Source organism: Acomys russatus, chromosome 25, assembly GCF_903995435.1.
Source record: "Acomys russatus chromosome 25, mAcoRus1.1, whole genome shotgun sequence".
Taxonomy (NCBI): domain Eukaryota; kingdom Metazoa; phylum Chordata; class Mammalia; order Rodentia; family Muridae; genus Acomys; species Acomys russatus.
The window spans coordinates 45,882,733-45,903,954 of record NC_067161.1 but is presented as its reverse complement, the minus strand read 5'-3'; the positions used below and the strand labels follow the sequence as shown (position 1 = coordinate 45,903,954).

At 45.3% G+C, this 21,222-nt stretch overlaps 1 protein-coding gene across 1 annotated transcript in view; it reads left to right on the top strand.

Moving 5' to 3' along the window:
- The first annotated feature begins 17,394 nt into the window (after positions 1–17,394).
- The window catches only part of Myocd (myocardin), a 95,855-nt gene continuing 92,027 nt past the window's right edge, over positions 17,395–21,222 (top strand). The window contains exon 1 of the mRNA XM_051167352.1: positions 17,395–17,826. Within this exon, the coding sequence (XP_051023309.1) occupies positions 17,772–17,826 (55 nt within the window). The 5' untranslated portion in view covers positions 17,395–17,771. The remainder of the gene's footprint in view (positions 17,827–21,222) is intronic.

Sequence of the window (21,222 nt, the reverse complement as noted above, 5' to 3'; positions counted from 1 at the left end):
TTCCGTGACGCACTGCGCCGCGTACTGTGAGCTGGAATAAACCCTTTCTCCTGAGTCACTTTGGTCTGAGAATTTCATCACAGCGACACAAAAAGACACTAAGACCATGGAGTTCAGACTCACGCAATAAAGAAGCACTGGGCTTCCCTCACTTCTTCCCATAACTTTAAAGAGCGACCTTGCGGCTATGGGCCTGGTTTCCTCTTCCCACTGGTCTTACTGAAGCTGAGGCATGCTTCTGACAGCATTCTAAGTGGGACTCACCCAAGGCTTGGTAGATCCCCCTGAAGCATGGGCAAGATCTGAAAACCATCCATCCTGAGGGGTCTTGGGTACTGAGCACAGGTCCGTGCTCACAGAAATGTAAAAGGTCTCCCAGGTTTAGGTCGCTTGACTGTAAAGCAAATCTGATCACATGATTAAGCATGTAGACAGACAAGAAGATGACGTGCCGGATGGAATTTCAGAGTAAGTCCAAATACATCCTCCATGGTGTTCCAGAAACTCCATCTAGCTCTCTACCCTAAACACACAAGTCGATGAGCCATGTTAAAGGGTACCAGCCAAACTGAGCACCCGAAGGTTTAGCAGTAGCTCATAGAACAGAGACTTGGCTCTGTAATCCTAGCCCCTAGGCAGGGGAAGTAAGGGAGCAAGGCTGAGACTTATTTCAAAAAGCCAAGAGCTGCTGGTAGAACTGAGTGGCAGCATGCCTGCCTAGTATGCTAAGGCTCTGGCTTGGAGGATACTTTAGTCCAAAATCAAATAAGAAAACATTTTGTATATGCCAGGGCCCTATTTAACCCTCTGATTTTGTCTGTGGCTAGATCCTAGCCAAAGGGTTCCATATGGGACAGAGAGAGCGCCTGGGGTCAGCCGTGGGGTGTGCTGTGATGGGAACTTGGCCTCCCGCCAGGCTGGCCTTCCCTCTCTCCTCCTGAGTGACCGGGTCCCACTTGGGTTGGATGAGTTATTTAAATGTTGTACATTACTGGTGAATAGACACAACATATTGAAAGTTTTACAATCAAATATTTACGCAGCTAGAAAACATTGTACATTATCTTTAAACAGCCATGTCATCTATTTATTTTCATTCTCTGATCTCTCTGTTTTGTATCAGAATTGGAGAATTTAGCCTATTTATCCAGAAGTAAATATTATGATGAAAACATTGGGCTGCTCAAAAGTAGACCCAGGAAAATGCAGAAGTAGTTTTTGTTAGTATCAGTTGCATAACAGCCTTTGCATACCAATAAATTAAGAAATTTCTTTGGAATACCGACAGTATGGAGATTAAGCACCTCGTAGCTACTCACCTTCCTGGTCCTTGGTCAAGCAGCCAATCCTTTTGGCCTTCTGTTCATCTTCTTCAATTGAGAGGAACTCTTCTGGACAAAAAGATGTCATCAGCAGATGACACCAGTCAAAAGAATACACTGAACACTAAACCTTGGTCTGCAAGTAAGAGGTCATTGTCAATGGCCTGAATACTCTGATTGGCAGCCAGTGGTCACCAAGGCCTCTGGTTTGGCTCCTTCCTTTCCTGCCAGCCTCCCAACTTCCACAAACTTCTCCTCAACTCTGCCCCATGTTGCTGCTTTATTAGGTCTCTAGACCCAATCACCGTGCTTCAGGGTAACTTCAAGCGAGCCAGTCAGTGTCTCCTCCTGCTACTGAGCTAAGGAGGAAGCGTCTCCTTGGCTATCAAGTACTGTTGTCAAAAGTATTGCCAAAGACCTTCGAAAATATGAAGGAGCCAGAATGTTCTGTCTTTACCTTGAGTCTCTGTCCCCAATCTCTTTCAGCTTTAAGGTGCTGCTGTAGCCTGGACTTTTTGCATCATGTACTGGATGTGCTAGAAGTTTGGCCCTCAGTACGCTCATATAAAAGCTCATGGGAAATGAGGAAATGGAGTCTAATGGGAGGTACTGGGAGTGCTGTTCTCCAACCTTACTCTGCTTTCATGTTTGGTGATGACCGTTTGCTCCCACATTGTCATTGTCATTGTCAACTGCATGAGGTCTTCATCATGATTGGGTCAGCGTTGTCCTCATTCTCTGAATGTCCAGAGTGGTGAGCTGAGCAAACCTCTTTGTTATACATAGTTAACTGCTCGGGGTACTCTACCGAAGCGATGGAAAGCAGGTCGGTATAGGGTATAAGACCTAGTTTCTGTCTCTTATCTTTAAATTAATTGTTTTATAGTCTCTGTTCCTTGGGCTCCCTTCCTCCACCTGATCCAATTGTCCAAGCTCCACCTGAACTTCTCATTAGACTCTATACATTCAATCTCTTCCTTCACTGTGACTTTGGATCAACTACGTCTCCTGCCTTTACTTAGCAAAGGGAGGTAGTAGGCGAGTTTAGGGTGACATCTATGTCAAAATCTATGCCACCTCTTAATAGCCCAACTTCCATGAGTCATTTCTTCCTCTGTAATAGGACAGTGCCTGTAGAGACTGTAGGATTGGTATGGAGAATATACGATCAGAGCCCCTCATCCCCACTGTGCAAGATCTCAGAGTGCACCTGCCAATCCAGGAGTGTTAATTACCAGTTGTATGATCTCTGCTCTGTTCCGTGAGCTTCCTCCTGCTTTAATTCCCTCTTTCTAGTAGCGAACGGTAACTCTTAATTCGTGATCCATGGCTATAATGAGAGGATGAAGACAGGAGGAGGAAGAGGAGGAGGTGAAGAGGGAATAACAGAGTAGAATAATATAAATTAGTAGCCGGGCGTGGTGGCGCACGCCTTTAATCCCAGCACTTGGGAGGCAGAGGCAGGCGGATCGCTGTGAGTTCAAGGCCAGCCTGGTCTACAAAGTGAGTCCAGGATGGCCAAGGCTACACAGAGAAACCCTGTCTCGAAAAACAAACAAACAAACAAACAAAATATATATATATATATATATATATATATATATATATATATATATATATATATATATTAGATAGTCCATGTCCCAGCTTAAATTGTTCAGTGTGATAAACAGCATATTCAGTGAGGAAGAGGGTCCTCATGTTACAGAAAGGTCAAGACACAATGGAAAGGTTAGGAAGGGTCCACACATTCCAGATTCCACCCCCTCTGTGAGCTCCTGGGAAATTCAGGCCACCTTCATGGTCCTCAGTTTCCTCACCTGTAAACAAGGCGATCCAACTAGATTATCTCAGCCAACACTTAGCAAAGAGTCACGAAGCGGCTGCCCTGTGCCAGACCCAATTCTAGGCACAGAGGTTACAAAGGCACAAGGCAGACATAAGGATCCTGCTCAACTTCCAGAATGGGGCTAGGGAAAACAGAGATCTAAGCCGATAACTAAACAAGACAGCTAATCCTGGGGCTTGAAGGAAGTCAGAGGAAGGGTCTGGAAGGGAGAAGCAGACCTCCCGAGACAGGGAAGCTGGAGAAGACCTTTTTCTGATACTCGAGGAGGTGGGATTCACCCAAGTAAAGACCTGGAGGAAAGGGGAGACTAGGTCCTGCACTCAGGAGCACAAGCGCCCGTGGAGTGTGCATGGAAGGAAAACAGGCAAGGTGACTGGAAGACAACAGGCAAGCTTAGAGCAAAGTTGGTAGTACAGGCAGGTGCCTCACAGCAGAGACTTTAAGGCCCGTAAGGAACAACAGTCATGTGGGAAATTGGAGACAATTTCAATGAAAGGAATAATTGTAAAGATGTAGGTAGGATGAGGACCCATAGAGCCGTGTTGAATATTCCCGGGGACTGGACTGGCAGGACATCCTAATCATGCTGAGGGCAGCAAGAAGAGGAGGGAGTAGCTATCAGGAAGTCTGTGGCCGGGCTGGGAGCCTCACTCTGTACCTCCCTCCAGCTCCTGCCAGAGCCTCCCATTAATTGGGCACATCCAGAAAGCAAAGGGCGAACGAGCCTGCTAATGAGGTCATCATATTTGGCCACCTTTCCCCAGTAGCTGCTGAGGAGAAGAGCTGAATGGTTGAAGAAGCAGGAAGAACCAGAAGCAAAGAGAGAAGCTGCCAGAAGATGGTCCAATGGGCCATGACAGGGGCTGGGTTTGCTTCTGAGGGCATTGCGGGAGAGTGTTAAGTAATCTCTCAGAAAGATGAGCTGCCTACCACTAAATAGGTCACTCACTGGTGGCTGCATGGAGAACAGACTATGAAGAGATAAGGTGACCGTCAGGAGATTTATTTAGGCAGAGAGTATAGCATTCATATGAGAAGAGCACCCGGGATCCTCAATCTAATACAGTGGTCAAAGAGAAATAAGTGGATTTAGGATATGCATCCAAAAACTTTTTTCTACCATTGCCCTGAGCTAAAAGAATGTGTAATGGAAAACTGAGAACATATGCCTGCCATCCACACTAGGACCAAAAGCCTCTATGCCAAAGCCAACTCATGTTGATTTTACAGTACAGAACGCATTAAGATAAATTTATCAGCTCTATGCTGTTTTTATTTATAAGAAGGAGACAGAAAATAAAAAGAATTTTCCAAGCCTGGCATGTAGAAAAATGATTTGTCCGGTTGACCCAATAAATAACAAAGAGTAAAGTCTTCTCGCTTTATGGCTGCACTATGATAAAGAACACGCCGTGCTTATTATCTGCTTAAAGGGGGTTCGCTCCGTGTGATGTTCGAATGAGTTATCATCTTAATAAACAAATAGCGTCGTTCATTTCTTAATTCCATAGTCATGAATACCTCTCTCTCCCTTCCTCTCCCTCCCTCTCCCCACTGCTTTGTTGGACATCAGAAAGTCCCCAGATGTGGTACTGTTTTTGAATGTCATTAGAGCTAAGGCTTACACCTTAGTGGCCAGTGTCCTCGCATTAATTCCAATCATTAATCGACTCCTTAGAAGTTCCACTGACCCATAAGTAAACCTGCACAAACTATTACATTTATATTCTTGTGTATGGTGAGCCAGAAGCAGACTATAGTCAAAAAGCAAAGAAAGTTCTAGAAAGATTATTTGATCCCTTACACACACACACAAAAAAAAGACTTGAAAAACTGAGGGTAATTGAGGATATTGTCCATTTTTTATAGAATTTACATATAAGCATCAACCAATACTATCTTTAAAAATTAAGAAAAGCTTTGTAATTCAAATGTACCTGAGCCCAGAATCCAGCCCTGTCACTTAGCAACCAGATAACCTTGGTCACACACTATCACTTCCCTAAAGCAGAGCTATCCCTTGAAGGTCAGAGCTTTGGATGAATAGTTTGTGCAGAACTCATGTCTATATAAAACTCTGAGTCACTGAAACAGCATGTTGGGTGTGGAAATCATGGAGTCAGCCTGGCCCAGCTGCCTTGAGAGGCATGCATCATAGGCTTTTCAAGTTAGAGCCTTTGGTTCCTGGGTATTGTGTGCCTTTCGGATCCTGAGAAACTGAGGCACTCCCTCATGCAGTGAAGCCTCAGACCACTCGACTTTTCTCTGCGTTTTTGCCAGTGCTGGGCAAGAAAGCCAGCAACGACCCTACTACTGTGCCACACTCCCAACATCATAAAGCTGTGATGACAAACACGTGTCTACTCACTTTTAATACCTGGCTGTGTCCTCTGGAAGGTATTGTGGCATGTCTGTCTTCAAACCTGCTCATCAAAAAGACCAAATCATGTTGCGGGGTAGTAGGGGGAGGGTACTCCAGAGATTTTTAACTCTAGATTTACAGATTTCTATCGGAGCAGACCTTTCTTTCCAGAGAGGATAAAAACTCAACTCTTCCAGAGAACCAGATGCTCAGATGTGGGTGTTGTTGCTCCAGAAATTACACATAGCAGAAGGACGTTTCATTGCATTATATTCCCAGGGAGTCTTCATTAAAATTAAAAAAAAAAAAATGCTGCATCTACACTGGGTGGAGCTTTCCTGGCCACACCCCTTCCCACACACCTGCAGGAAGACTCGAGCAGTCACAGGCTGAGGAGTTCTTTGCAAGGACTGGGTCTGTGTTAGTAGAACACTCCAAAATGCACAAAGTGCTTCTGTGCACTAGAGCGTGGCCTGTAGATTAGTCCATAGCTTCTAGAACAGGACTCACTGTCTCCTCACTGGCTTCATTCTTTCCAGCACTCTGGCTCCCATTTGCCGTGTGCCAGTCTCTATCCAGGATGCTTTCTGGGTGTGTATCTATTGACTTCCCTCCAGGCAGATGGGCGAACTGAGACACAGAGAATAGAAGTTACGTAACTTACCCGATAGTCACACAGGCAATGCAAGGTACAGTCCAGGACTTGTGTTTACCTTCGGATCCACAACGTCTGCTATGACAGCATTGCCCCTGTGCAAGACAAAAGGACCATACCACCACCAGAGTGGCTGGATGTCTCAACTCTCCCTCCACTCCCAGCCCATCTTCAGTCATGTAAATTTTACTGTGTCTCCTCTGACCATTTTAAACAATGTTCTTGTCAAACACATCAGAATTTTCTAGACTCCTGTCTTGAAAGTCTCATATATATTATACTTACTGTTCTTCAGTTTTACATGATAATGTAACAAAATCTCTCTTGTTTTTTTTTTTCCATTGGATGGGTCAGTACCAAGGTCAGTTCATAATAAAGAACTTTCCAGAAGCCCCCCCACCTTCTCCAGCCAACAGGAATTGGCAATGAACTCTTAAGAAAAGGCTACACGAGCCAGCCAGGAAACAACTTAGAGATGTTTAATTTTCCTGACATGAATGCTGGCCACCCAGGGGGATAAAGGAAACACCTGTCCCCGTGGGTGATGGTTCTGCAGGGCATGTAGACATCCAGAGAGCTGCTGAGGTGTCTCTTTCACCTACCAACTTAGAGACAAATGAACCTGTGGAAATAGTGTCTTCACAGAAGACCAAGGACCCCAGCCCGGCTCTCAGTTCTGCCCCTGTCTAGGAAGGAGCCACTTGAATCAGCAACTCTGCCTCCTAGGTCAGCGTCTTTCACAGTAAAAAAACAACTTAAATCTCTCACAGGCTTTTAGCGAGAATCACAAAAGAAACAGTGCCTGTGAGGGTTTGAAAGTGAAAAAAAAAAGTAGGAATGACTTTGGGGAAAAATATGAAAACAGAGCAATTACGACACAGGAAAATCCTCAAGAAGGGAGGCTTGGTGAAATAGCCTGAGCACCGAGGTTCGGGATCAGCGGAGGGAGCCTGGTGAATTCCCGTTAATTCAGGACACTATCCAAGCCAGGTTCATAAAAAGTCCCTCCACTGCACAAGCGTAGCCTCAGTGTGAACATCTCTTGGCTGTTTGCTGAATTTAGTCACTTTAAAAAGTTTCTTTTGACTGAACACTGGGTTCCTGAGACCGGGTTCCTAAGGGTATCTTGGTAAACAAGCCTCCCACCACGAATTTCCTCACTGTTATTGTAGCTGGTTTTAATTGTTCTTGGGTATTTTTTTTTCTTTTCAGACAGTTCCACTTAAAATGTACTAATTTTTAAATGGTCAGATGTTGGTTTGAAAGAATGTGTTCTAATGCCCTCAATGGACCATGTTGTTTCTGGGGCAGAACTCTTTCCCTAGACAGTGTCCCCTCGGACAGAAAGCACCCCTCTTTGACTCACACACATCCTTGGAGAAGTGGGGATCTTTAAAGAAGAGACTTGGCAAGCCTTGACTAACTGCCACATCCATGTCTTTAGCTGACAACCCCCCCCCACCCCTCCAGGTTCTGTAGGTGCTGTGGGAGGTGCTCAGCTATGCTTTAGCCATATGAAACACCCTGAGTTAATGAGATAATGTTCATGTGATTTGTAAGGTCACCTGATGCAGGGCAGAGATTTATGGGCCTCTGCTCTGTTATCTGAGGAGTGGGGGAGATGGCAGGCTAGTGAACCTCAGAGAGGAGTCAGTGATCTCTTGTACACCACAGGGGGGAAATGTTTAAGGACATAGCAGTCTCCCAGGTCATATTTTATCAACCAGAGGGGGTTTCCATCATCTTTGGGGAGTGCAGACTGCTGTCATCCCAGCCCCTGAAGAGTTTAGACCAACAAATCCCACCCTCTGCTGCATCCACCAACCAACCTAAGCTGAGCAATGCTTTGTGAACACAAGCCACTGTTTGAGATTTCTCTGTAGACTGAAAGAAAGTCACACCCTTATAAGCCTCAAGGTTATAATCTAATTGTAGGGAGAAAGGGGAAACAAGAAACACTGCTCAATATATAATAATGAAAATACAAATACATCAAAAATTTTATTAGGAGAGATACAGAGTATTAACCATAGTAAAAGGAAAACTAGATCATGAGTTACAGGCCTAAATGGCGGCGTTATTTCTGTCCTTCAATATCCCAAGGATGACTGAGGAATCTTTGTGTTACAAACAACTGATACTCTGTCATGCTAGCACAAGCCTGCCATCCCAGACACTTGATTTCTTTCTATCTATCTATCTATCTACCTTCCAGCAGTAAAGGGATTGAATCAACAGCCACATACATGCTAAGCAAGTGCCCTGCTACTAAGCTACAGCCACAATACTCTTTCCAGCTACCTGGGGGACTAAGGCAGGAATATTTGAAGTTCCAATCCAGTCTGGGTTTCATGGTAAGACTTTGTCTCAAACTACAAAAAGACACAGCCACAATAAAAACAATACACCGGTGGTCACAATAACACAAATATATATATATATATATATATATATATATATATATATATATATATATATATATATATATATATAAGATAAACCAGAAGCAAAGCAAGGAGAATGCAATGAAATCAGCTTGGGACTTTAAGAGAAGAAAATGTAAACAAGATAAGGCCTGGGGTGATTCTTTGAAGAACGAATATGCCTCTGGCAGGGAAGGGGAGAAAGGCATTCCAGACCAAAGAAACGCCATCAGGAAAGAAGAGAGACAGAGAGCCTGGAAAGGCTCCATCATGCTCAAAGCTATTTGTTACTGACTGTGTGAAGAGTGAGGGGAAGAAACAGAAAATAAGACGACAAGACTGGATCAATGAAGGCTTCTACACTGTACTCAGAAGCATGGATGGTACCTACAGGCACTGCAGAGGTCCCTCAGAAGCAGTAGGTTCTGATTCAGAAACATGACTTGGATGATCACATGGAAGATGAATTGGAGCAAGGAAATGTAAAGAGATAGCTGTAACAAACAGAGAAAAAGCCAAAGTCTTAAGTGTAGAAGTATCAAGCTAAATGAAAGGAGGAATAGACAGGGGGCATTTATTCATGGGCATGGGTAGGGCTCTGTGATGGACAAGCATTGGAAGAAGGCTCAGGTGTGGCAGTGGGATAATTTCTGGCACTGGGCCAGAAGTACTTTCCTACACACTTGAAAGGGCAGGAAGTTACAGGTTATGAAACATGGGGACAAGAGGAAGCTCTCAAGGAATGTCAGACAGAGTAAGGTTAAGTTGGTTTTGCACTTGGGTTTTCAAAGGGCTTTGAGGAAATCCAAGAGGCAAAACATTTGAGTACGCTGGTCTTAATGCAAGACTTTTTTGAGTTTCTTCTACTAGGTCCTGTTGGGAACAAGCAAAAGAAATTTATTCTAAGTGCTACCATTCTGTTTTCAGGCTTCATTTAATCATTTAGAGAAAGTAAGTTCAAGGTCCCGGGCCCTAGGGGAGCTGGGGACTTCCCAATAGCTGAACAGCTTTTGTTGTAAGGAAACAGTTGTCTGAGGCCAGGCGTCTCAGGGACAACTTGTAAGTCCAGACATCTCAAGGACAACTTCTCCATCTTGCTGGCAAGGTTAAACTAAGTTGTGTTCCCAGGCCCAGGAACCTACTACTACCCTGATGGATGGAAACTCCCTTATTCAACCTCTTATGCCAAAATATGATTGGACGATGCTACAACCCAACCCGTTTCCCCTCAATTTATGTTTTCTTCCTTTAAGATTACTGTACAGCGTCCCTTCTGGGTTGCAGTTCAGCTCCTGAGTCTGTTCTGTGGCCCTGGTTAATCAGTATTGGCTTGATTACAATAAATTTTTGTCACCAGCATTGACTTGCTGTTTGAGCTATGTTAGATTTAAGCAGATCCCATTACAAGTACCATTTTACATGGGAAATCTTTACATGACACCCTCAGTAAATAAAATAGGCCTGTAAATTAAACATTTACTAAAAACAAGTTTTAATAAGACATTTTAAAAAATCTTTGGTGTATGTGTACAGTTTTAATCATCCTTAAAGATGAGAGCAAATTTTTATACTGCTGAGGTAAATTGCTTGTTTAGTTTTACATATAGAATTAAGCCTTCATTTAATAGTTAATACTGCAGGACATAGTCTTCGATTTTTTTTTCAAAATGTATTAGTGTTTGGTTTTATAGTTTTGGTTTTATAGTTATATGCCATTTCCCACAAATGCGTAGTAAAAAAAAAAAAAAATATGGCAGAATCATGTTTACTGCCAATTCAGAAAACTTTGGAAATTCCATCTTAGTCCAAAGTCAGAATTCATTGAATGGCTTTTAATGGCACTCAAGTGAACAACTCAAATGTAATTTTAAAATCAGACATCCTGATATAATTTAGCCTGAAGATTTAATACATGATTTAATACATGCTGAGGAATGATGGTGGAAAAATAGTTTAAGTCTTTGTTCTCTGTATCGAAACCGTTATGGTTCTTTAAGAGCAGAAGCCTTCATAGTCACAGTAAGAGCCACTGCAGCCCACAGCATAAGAGTCTAGAATGTGAGCTGAGACATGACGGGCAGTGTTCTCCGGAGCCCTGTGATGTGCGCATGCGCAATATACGGCCCACACTTGTGCTCAGAACCAAGGATGCAGAGGAATGGCGTGACCCAACATGGGCAAACTCTGCCTGAGACACCGCGGACTGGTTACCAGGTTTATTTGAGTGAACTTTCAGTTGTTACATGTCCACGTCTTAGTTCCTGTTCTATTGCTGAATGTGACGCCAGGACTAAGACAACTCTTATAGAAGAAAACATTTCATTGGAGGCTCGTTTACAGTTTTAGTGGTATCCGTGATCATCACGGCAGGAAACAAGCAGCCAGAGAACTTTACATCGTTATCCAAAGGCAGGATGCAGAGAGAGCAACACTGGGACCAGCATGGGCTTTGGAAAACTCAAAACTCACCTATAGTGACACCCTTCCTCCAATAAGGCCTACTCTAATAAGGTAACACCTCCTAATCCTTCCCAAACAATTCCAGTGACCGGCGACCAACCGTTTAAATATATGAGCCTATAGGGGCCATTCTCATTCAACCACCAGAGTCTACAAACCTTTTCCTGTTGCCAAATGTTTTGGAACTCCACATTCATTTATGCCACCCCGTGGGCAATTGTAACACAGTTCAATAAGTGAAGGAGAGAGAAACCTGTTCTCAAGTGTGGGATCGCAACGGTCTTGTGAGAGAACAGGTGAGGTTAATCCACTGGAAGACCAACCACCTCGTGTGGGAGTTTGATTGTTGACAGCTGAAAAGATCCCGTGAACAGACTCTGGGAGGAGATATATAAATGAGCTGAAAACTGGAGGTGGGGCTTTTTGAAGACTTGGGATAGTTTTCGCTGTTAGTCGCTCCAGTTCGAGATGCTCCTAGAGCGTCGGGGCTCCGGCTCCTGCTGAGGTTCTGGGTTCTGGTTACTCCAGGTTCCAGCAGAAGAAATCCTGCTGGCAACACCAGGAGAATCATTCATCAGAACTGATATCCTTACGTTTTTGTTATTGTGTTCTTTAATTTTCTTTTCCTATTGTTTTGGTTAGTCGGGTTATAAGTGACATATACTCAGTTAATCAGTTGTAATAAAATATATTGGTTAAGCAAATTGAACCTACAAATAATCTGTGGTCTGGAGTACGGGAAAAAATTCAGATGGACATAGACATATGGAATGGGTTGCAAGGAAGAGAAAAATTTAGCCACGCCCTGCCCCCAAGAGAATCCAGAAAGATAAGCTCCTTGGATAACTAACAAGCATCAGTCATTGTACTGGGTATTTTTTTGTGTAAAGATTTATTTATTTATTATTTATACAGTGGTCTGCATGTACATCTGCAGGCCAGAAGAGGGCATCAGGTTACAACCCAGATGGTTGTGAGGCACCATGTGGTTGCTGGGAATTGAACTCAGGACCTCTGGAAGAGCAGCCAGTGCTCTTAACCTCTGAGCCATCTCTCCAGCCCTGTCCTGGGTATTTATTTTCCCCTGTCATCTTGACTGGATTTGGAATCTCCTAGGAGATACTTATAAGGGCACATCTGGGAGAGCGTCTCCAGAAAAGGTGAAGAAGACCTGCCCTATTTGTGGGTGGCACTGTCCTGAGAACCAGGGAGTTGAAAGAAGAAAGCAAGTTAAAATCCAGCATCCATCTCCCCTCTGCTTCCCAAGTGGGGATGCAACATGACTACCCTGCTCATGTTCACTCAGGTTGGCCATCATGCCCTCCCTGCCGTTGTGGTGGACAGAGTCCACTCAGACTGTGAGACAAAAAAAAAACAAAAAAACAAAAAAAACCAACCAAACAAACAAAAATACAACAAAACCAAAAAACCCACTCAATATGTTATAGCATAAAACTCACACTTAGCTGACAGCGGCATAATCGTGGCACTAGGCCCTGAGGCAAGGAGAGTTCGGCATAGTCTTCCGAGACATACCTTGGCCTGAAAGACTTGCTCAGCTTCCGTGCAAAGTAGCTTGAACAAGACCTCCAAGCTCTGTAACCTAGAGACAGGAAGGGGCCGGAACGTGAAGTGGGATTGGTTCAAAAGATGCAAACAACTCTCTGCTGGTGTGTGGTCTCAACTCCTTAAAGCACTAGCCAGGACACAGAAAGACGAAGTGGAAAGGATTCGGGCCCGTGACCTTTCAACCCCAGTAACATCACCCTCCCACCCAGAGCTTCAACTTGGCTTCACGTTGTGTACCCTGCACGGAGGGAGGCAGGGTGAGGAGTGTTTCTGGCAGGCCGAGGAAGAAAGGTTTGTGACAGATTCTCTCAACTGAAACTACTTTTTATTTTAAAGTCTGTTTAAACTGAAGTCTTTGTTTAAATTAGGCAAAAGTTCCTTTTATATTCAGTTTCAGGAAAGAGAGCAGGTTCTATTAGCTGTGCCTGACATGACTTCCACCTGAGACTTCATGACATTAACTAGCGCTGAGGAGTAATGACCCCCGATTCAAGTTCATTGGAAGTCTGTGGGAGATCCATCCCCATGGTCCTAGGCCCTATCGCCTCCATCTTTATATTCCCTCTGCTTCGAGAAGACAGTCGGTGATGAACAAATATTTCTGGAATTGAAATAAACTAGTGACTAAGGCTGTACCCCTTCAGGAAGTGACTCCATACATATTTCCCCTGCCTGACCAGACTTTGAGTACTTTCTTAGAAGTAGGAAGTTAGAGGCAGCTGACAGTGCTGTGAAATTCCTGCCCACCCTAAAGTCACAAGGAGCAATGAGGGTGTCCTCGTGGTCTTTTGACTGGAAGTTAGTGCAGCGGAGGGAGCGATTGGAACCCACCTCCCCCTGCCCCGGTTCCAGGGATGCTGAGAGAAGCTAACAGCTGCACAGGTCCTAGATTGGAAAGAGAGGACAGTTAGTAAGCACGTGTACCTGGCCGCGTCTCTACCACTGTCAGAGGGCCTCAGTAAAGCGCGTGTCTTCCATATAGCAGCCAGCAGGGATGATAGAAAAGGGTTTCCTTGTGTAGCCTTTGTAGACCAAGGTGGCCTCGAACTCACAGCGATCCATCTGCCTCTGCCTCCCAGAGTGCTGGGATTAAAAGCATGTGCCACCACCATCCCCTGCTCATGTTTGCATTTTAAACAACTTAACAGTTTCCCTCAGCCCAATCAGTCACATATTAGGACATACTTTGTTGCTATTCGCTGCTAATTGTTTCTGTTTTTAAAACCCAGTGTTTTGCACCCTGGATTTCTGATTCATTGAGCAGTTGTAGAATATGGCAATGTGGATCTGTATTTCCTCCCAAGTGGCCACAGACATTTGGGGCTGGACAAGCTAGCAGCTGCCCCATCTGTTGTATACTACTCTTCACCTCTACTTTTTCCCCCTCCCCCTCCTCAACTCACTTGAGTTTGCAAATCTGCCTGGTAGGGGCAAAGAATCATCAATAAAGGACAGAAAAGTTGTTGTTGTTGTTGCTGTTGTTGTTGTTTAGGCTTTTTCTTTGTTTTATTTTAATTTTAGACAAGGTCTCTCATAGCCTTGCTCTGCAACTCCCTCTTCAGCTAAGGATGACAGTGGATTCCTGATCCTCCAGTCTCTACCTCCCTTGTGCTGGGATTCCAGGCAAGCGCCATCACCCTCAGTTTAGCAATAGACACTGTTGATTCTATCTTTTAGTGAGAATTTATTCCTTGTACCCCTATATAAGAACCTACCATCCTAAGGGAACATCCTTGTATGTGGGCTTCATTAGCCCATGGCAGATTGAGCTATCTTTACGTGTCATGTTGCTATAATTTGTGACACAGTAAAAAAAAAAAAAAAAAAATGACTAGCAGCAAAGTAAAATAAATCAAAACAAAATGCCATGGCGAAGGGAAAATATCACCGCGGAGGAGTTGGACTGCAGTGGCAGCCATTGCTGCACCGCTATGCTACACCCTGACAGCAGCTGTCTGAGATTCCGTTCTCCTGGGGGAACAGCCTGTCCAAATTCCACCAAAAAAAAAAAAAAAAAAAAGCCATAAAAATATTTCACCACAGAGGGCAAAGGATGAGCTTCTATAATGCACATATTTATATCTATAGATATCCCAAGCCATACGGGCTAGAAATCTCAGGGGGCAGAAGTCACATGTTCTATACTCTGATGGGAAAAAAACAAGGAGGACTGTGGTTATCAGGATTTCCCAGCTCACACACGGGGCTGGTGGGGGTGGAGGTGAGGCCAAGAGACAGACAGACAGGAGAAAGAGGAAGGAAGAAGGAAAGGAAGGAAAAGAAAATAAGAAAGGGGGCTGTGGCAAGCCTGTGACCAACATGAGCAGGTCCCACTCCCGAGAGTAGTCAGGCAACACAAAGTGAACATGCTGAGTTTAAATAAAGCAAAAGAGGAAGACGGGGTGAGAAGAGGAGGGGGAAGAGAGGAGGGGGAGGAAGAGGAGGAAAAAGAGGAGGCAGGCGAACACAGGGACAGCTCAAGGTGGCTGGGTAGGGAGGGAAGGAGGGTGAGGAGAGGGTTGTGGATTAGGTTGGCGGAGGAAGCATGACTGTGATTCAAATTCATTATATAAAGTTCTTAAAAATTAAGGATCGATGAATACATTCCTTTTGAGATGAAAACTAAAAGAATTCCAGGGCAGCCTGTGCTACTTAGGGAGATCTCATCTCACTCACTCAACAACAATAAAAGAAAGCAAAAGAGGGACAGTGCTCCCGCCACAGGCACAAACTCGAACACACTCCCTTCTGCTGGATCAGGAAGACCCCTTGCTTGCTTGGACCTTTCAGTTGATTTCATCACAACTCTCACCAAACAAAAAATGCCCCTACTAAGTTGCTCTGGGCATCTTGCCAGCCTCACTACCCTCAGTGTAAAAATCTGTTGGGTTCTTTTCTTCAATTCTTGCTTTTTTTTTTTTTTTTTAATGCTGAACAGAATACTTTTCTCCATGGGATAATTTTGCACTGTTCCTTATCTTTCTGCCCTTCTTTTCTGCAGTATGCCCTGACACATGCATCTCAAACCTGCTTAGGGATCTTCTGGACACCTAGGGCCTGTCCCCACCCAAACCTTCCTCTGTCTTATATTTTTCCATTGAAGACCTGGATTGTGGGGTTTAACTACACCAAAGAGACCCTGAGGAGGAAGATAGAGTCTCTACATAACAAACATTATAATATCCTCTTGGTGTTCAAAGGTGCGGTTGTTACAATAGCAAGTGGAAAGTACGGTTCGTAACCAGCTAGCTTGGCAGAGTTTTTCCTTAAAGTAGGGTTAATTCAAAGAGAGATACAGGAGGTGGGGAGGGAAGTGCCGGACAGATAAGCTGTAATAAGAACTTGACCCACAATTTCTCTTTTGGAAGGTGGAGACGGGCGCGAGAAGCCAAGGAACATGGGTGGCCACTAGTAGCTGGAAAGGCAAAGGAAATGAATTCTCTTCCATGGGCTTCCAGAAGGGAACACAGCTCTGGCAACACCTTGATTTTTTAACCCAGTGAGACTGGATTCTGACTCCCAGCCTTCAAACCTGCGTGGTAATGAGTTTGAATTGATGTAAGCGATTGCTCTGCGGCGATCTGTTCCCACAGGAACAGCCTAGTCCAGCACTGCTGGTGGAATGCTGCACAGCCACTGCAGCGTTTCCCCAGGAGGCAGCCTTTCACAGGCCTGCCTGCGAGGCCCCACCCTATTAGCAAAAAGATGCTGGGTAGCATGGCTCCACCTCCTTCCTGATTTAGTGCGGAAGAAAGTTGCCTATCTCAAGAAACTTGGCTCATATCAACATTGGCGCGACTCAGAGGGTGAGGAAAGGAGTGCCTTGTCACCTTAGGGTGTCTTCAGCAACAGATGATGGAGGCAGAAGCCCCCGGATCAGGACAGAGATTAGCCCCGAAAACTATAGTTGCTTTAGGCCTCCACCTGTCGCTGGCTGATCCTTCAAGAATTCAGAACTTTGAGACAACAGCAAAGACTCAAGGAATGGTAGCTGGGAGCACATGTGCATATAAAATCGTAAAACAAAAATGTCAAAGGATGTATTGTCTGTATGCAGATCGATTTTTTTTTTTAATTTCTAAGTGTTCGTCTTGGAATATTTTTTGTACTTTGTGATGTACCCCAGAGGCATGCATCATCCCCCGCTTTGGGTGAGCAGTGGATATCCCACTATTTTGAAAGGGCCACGAAAAGCCCCAAGAACCTTTTGCAACGTGGGACGCCCAGGCCCCCAGCCCCACCCTGTTCAAAGCCCAATAGGGCACGCAACTCTTGCACTTTCCCCATCCGGGCCCATTCCCTAGACACAAAGTCTCTTGTGTCCCCAAAAGGAGCATCCAACCATAGCGAAAGGCTTTCCACCATCTTCTTGGACTCCCAAGCTGCTCGAGATTTCGGCCTCCGGATGCACTAGCTCTCCAACGCAGAGCGAAAGCCGGAGCTCGCCGGCAGGCAGACGTTGCAAGCCCGGCTTTTCTGCCTAGAGCGTTCGGGCGGAGGGGTGGGGTTGTGCCTTCCTGAGCCCTGCAGCAGGCTGGGGACAATGGGGGACATGCACACCAAGCGCCAGTGAGTACTCTCCTACCGCCACCGGGCGCCACCTGCAGCCTCCAGACATCGGATTTAGGGGTGTCAGTGCAGAGACTCCCGCCTGGGCCAGCAGCCACTGCTTAGTCTTCTGCAAAGAGTTAAGAGCCAGTTGTTAAGGCTCCCGGGCCGCGCCTAGTCCCCCTAGGCCCCTCTCGCCGCTCCTGATTGGCTGATCTCCTGTCAGTAGTAAAGAGGATCAGATAACAAACTTGGGACCTTCATAAAGGCGTGGTAGCGATACTCCGAGAACGCTGGCAGCCTATGACATCAGCCAGGAACGCCTAGGATGCGGCTGCTCCTGGCCACCCTCAGAGGAGGAGGGTCCTGCGGGCTGGGAGTTAATTAGCCTTGCGCGGCGAGGGGGGAGGCGCCAGTTTTCTGGGGACACTGGCGGCCACTGTGAGTCCTCCTGCCCAAGGGAGCTCCCGGAGAGTTGGATGAATTCTTGGTTGTTAGCTGCTGTCCTCTGGGCTCCTGGGAGCCAGTTTCTGGTGGAAAGCGGGACGTCTGGCCAGCGACCAGCGGCTTGCTGAGACTCACCATGACACTCCTGGGGTCTGAGCACTCTTTGCTGATTAGAAGGAAGTTCCGATCAGGTAGAGTAAGGCGGTCCCCACCCCTTCTTAAACTTTTCATCTCTACCACTCTCTACTCAACTGCTTTCCAATGAATGCCTCAGGCCCTGTGGTGGAGGCCTCACTCTGTTCCCGGCACAGAGAACAGTGGTGTTTGACTGAATGTCTTCCCTTTTACCTGTGTTGAGCTTTGAGTTTTGTTTACGAATAACCCGGTGTCTTCATTTAACTGTACTTTACCTCTATTGGTGAATAGACATTTTGGAGGTGACTATCCAAAAGGAACAGCGTTGAAATTACATGCAAATACGGCATCTGAAGTTGAACAGTGGGTGCGTTATCAGTTACAACTGCTGAGACGATGGACCTAGTACTGTGTATCATGGCCAGGGGGCACCAAACATGTAGCTAATACAAACAAACGTATTTCCCCCCCCCCCAAAAAAAAAGTCACTTGAAGGAAGTAAAAATAGCAAATTTGGAGCATACCAAGAATTTAAAATGACATCACTGTGGGGGGAAAAACCCCAGTGCCACAAATATTTTTTCCCAAACCATCTGATATTTATAAATGGACAATTTCCCCTAAAATTGATGTTAGTGGCACGCAGAGAAACTTCTGAAGGGACACTCAGGAGAGGTGAGTATAAGGGTAGAGATCATGTGGGGGGCTATAGAAGGTACCGGACTGTGGGCCCCCCATCAGCATCCTGCCAGGGCCACCCAGCTCTTCATCTTATTGCTTTTATAACGGTGGTAACCAGCCATTCAGCGAAAACAGAGCACACCTTCTAAGAAGGAGCCTTTTGATGAGAGCTCTGGTGTGAGCCTTCCATGTAACAGGTGTTGGCTGGAGGCTGGTGTCTCTCTCTCGGTTGCTTTCCTTGGCCCTTCTGAATGGGCTACACAGCTGACTTGAGATAAGTGGTTCCAAAAAATGAACCCTGTGGGTGATGGGCCATCAGGAGCCTCTGTAACTGCCTCAGTTGATCCTGGTCCTTAGGTGTCTATGAGACTCCCTGGGGATTTTCTAAGTCTCTGTTCAGCGTGGCAAGTTGAAAACTTAAGGGCTTAAGTAGCCACAGACCAGTGGCCCGGAAATCAGGCATTCTGGATGGCATCTCTTAGCCACTAGCTACCAGGGTCAGCCACGGATTGCATCTGTCCTTTCCACCTTGAGGTGAGGTGGTTAGTTTGTTAATCAGAGACCTCAAATGTTTGGTAATTTGCTCGAAACCGCAAGGCAATACTGCCACCTTTCTGAAGGAGAGAGGACGTCGGTTATGTCTTTGCATGACTCTGAGTTTATTTGAAATGCTCCTGTGCAGTTTAATGGGGTAGCGGGAGGGATAGAGAGAGGCCAGATTGTCTCTAAAAGGATTCCGTGGTGTTCTTGATAGTGGGCTTGCAAAACAGATTTCTCAAGGAATCCCTCAGCTAAACTACAGTGTCTGTGTGCGGGGGAGGCAGTGTTTGCACCATTCTGATCCCCAGCTTAGTGGATTTGTGTGAGCCTGAAGTCTTTAGCTGGACTCTCCAAATCTTTATCCTGGAGCTCTGAAGAAATTCAACCTTACATTTTTTTTTAAGGCAGTTGTGTTGTAAGGAAGGCAGTTTTGGGAAGCAGGAAGCTTATTCCTCCATCTTTGATAAAAAGGAGAAACTGAAATCTAGGATGGGCAAGTTGGACATCTTTGAGGAAAGATTAAAAAAAAAAAGTTGTGAAAAATTACAAATGTGAAAATTGGTGGCTACTGGTTGCTCTTCCTGGACATGGGCTCTCAATGGACATATGGGCCCCAAGGCCTGGCTAGCATTGTACTAATAAGGCCTCTGTGTAGGGGGCTTTTCTTCACTTTGAGGACAACAGTGAATGGGGAGGGTATCTACCTCACCTAGATTTTTTTTTCTCTCTCTCTCTCTTCCTCCTCCTCCCTCTCAGGCAAACCCCCCCCCCCTTTGCCTCCTTTTCTTTCTTGAGGGACTCCAGCTGCAAACTCAAACACTTCCTATATCACAGTGGATATTTGATTCAGTCCTGGTATTATTATTTTAAAGCGTATATTTCAAAACTGACTGAAACTAAATCGTTTTGTGATTATAGCAATGGGCTTGCTGCAGTAGAGCACACTCACAGCCCACAGATAATTCCTCTCACTCTGAGATTGACGTGGCTGGCAACAATGTTTTCCCAACTTTCCACTAACTGGGTCCAAGTAGCCTTGTGATTAAGTGGCTGACCTACCATAGAAGTTGGGGGGGGGGGGAGGTCTCTGAATGTTTGCATTTGCAAACATGTTTGGTGATGTAAATTACTCTTACCTGACAGAAGCAGGGTGTCACGGCTGAGTGTGAGGATCTCGTTCACACTAGCTGGGTTTTCAGCCATCACCTCTGTCATTTGGCTATGTGACCTTTAACCTATGCCGGAGTCATAATTCTCTCTGCCTTACTCGCCTCACGCCTAAATAACGAAGGCAAGTCTGTGGCGCTTATAAGGCCTGAATCTGATAACAAACTCAGCTGAGTTAGGACATAAATGGATGCTTGCGAGCCCTGGCCAAGCACTGCTCAGAACTAACGCTCATTAGCCATGGGATCCTCAATCAGCCGTTGCCTCCTTCTAGACTTTGGTTACTTAACTTGTAGAAGGCCACGTGGAATGATGCGCTTTCTAAGCTCCCCCCACCTCCCCCCTGTATTGTGCATGGCTCCCAGAAGGCATAAAGATTGTATGGGAACAAGGGGGCTAAGTAGAAGGCAGCTCGCCTACAGATAATAGTATGGCTGTTATTTTCAAACCCATCACATTTTACGGTTGATATTAACATTGTTAATTCAGTACTTGTAATAGGTGTTTCTTTCTGCAGTTTTTCTTAATATCAATCTCTGTGTCCACAGGACGCAACACAGAAACACAGGCGGATCAAAAATAGAGAGGTTCCTTTGTGGGTTTTGTTTCAAAGGGAACACTATCTTTCCAGTTTTTTGGTTTGTTTTTTTTTTTTTTTTTTTTTTTTTTGTTTTTTTTTTTTTCTCCTTGTCTCTCTCTTACTCATCTCAGTCAGCCCAACCCAAAACAAACTATGGTACCTGGTGTTGCCCAGCCTCAGCTGCCCACGAAACATAGACGTGTCAGATTCAACAAAGAGAAATACAGAACACCGTGTTCAGCTTTCATTTTGAACAAACAATGATAAGCTCTCTGTGTTTATCAATATTTAGGGCAAAGTTTTCTCTGAAATGCACATTTCGCTGTGCCTGTAGTATTTTCCTTGGCAATCACCTCCAGTCCTGGGACTGTTTCTCCAACCCTTCTCTGTCCTGTCCAATATCCCATGAGCCTCTTGAGCAGAACACAGGTCTTAGCTTAGACTCGGCATGAGGTGGGGCAGTATGGGAAGGAACCCTGGTGCC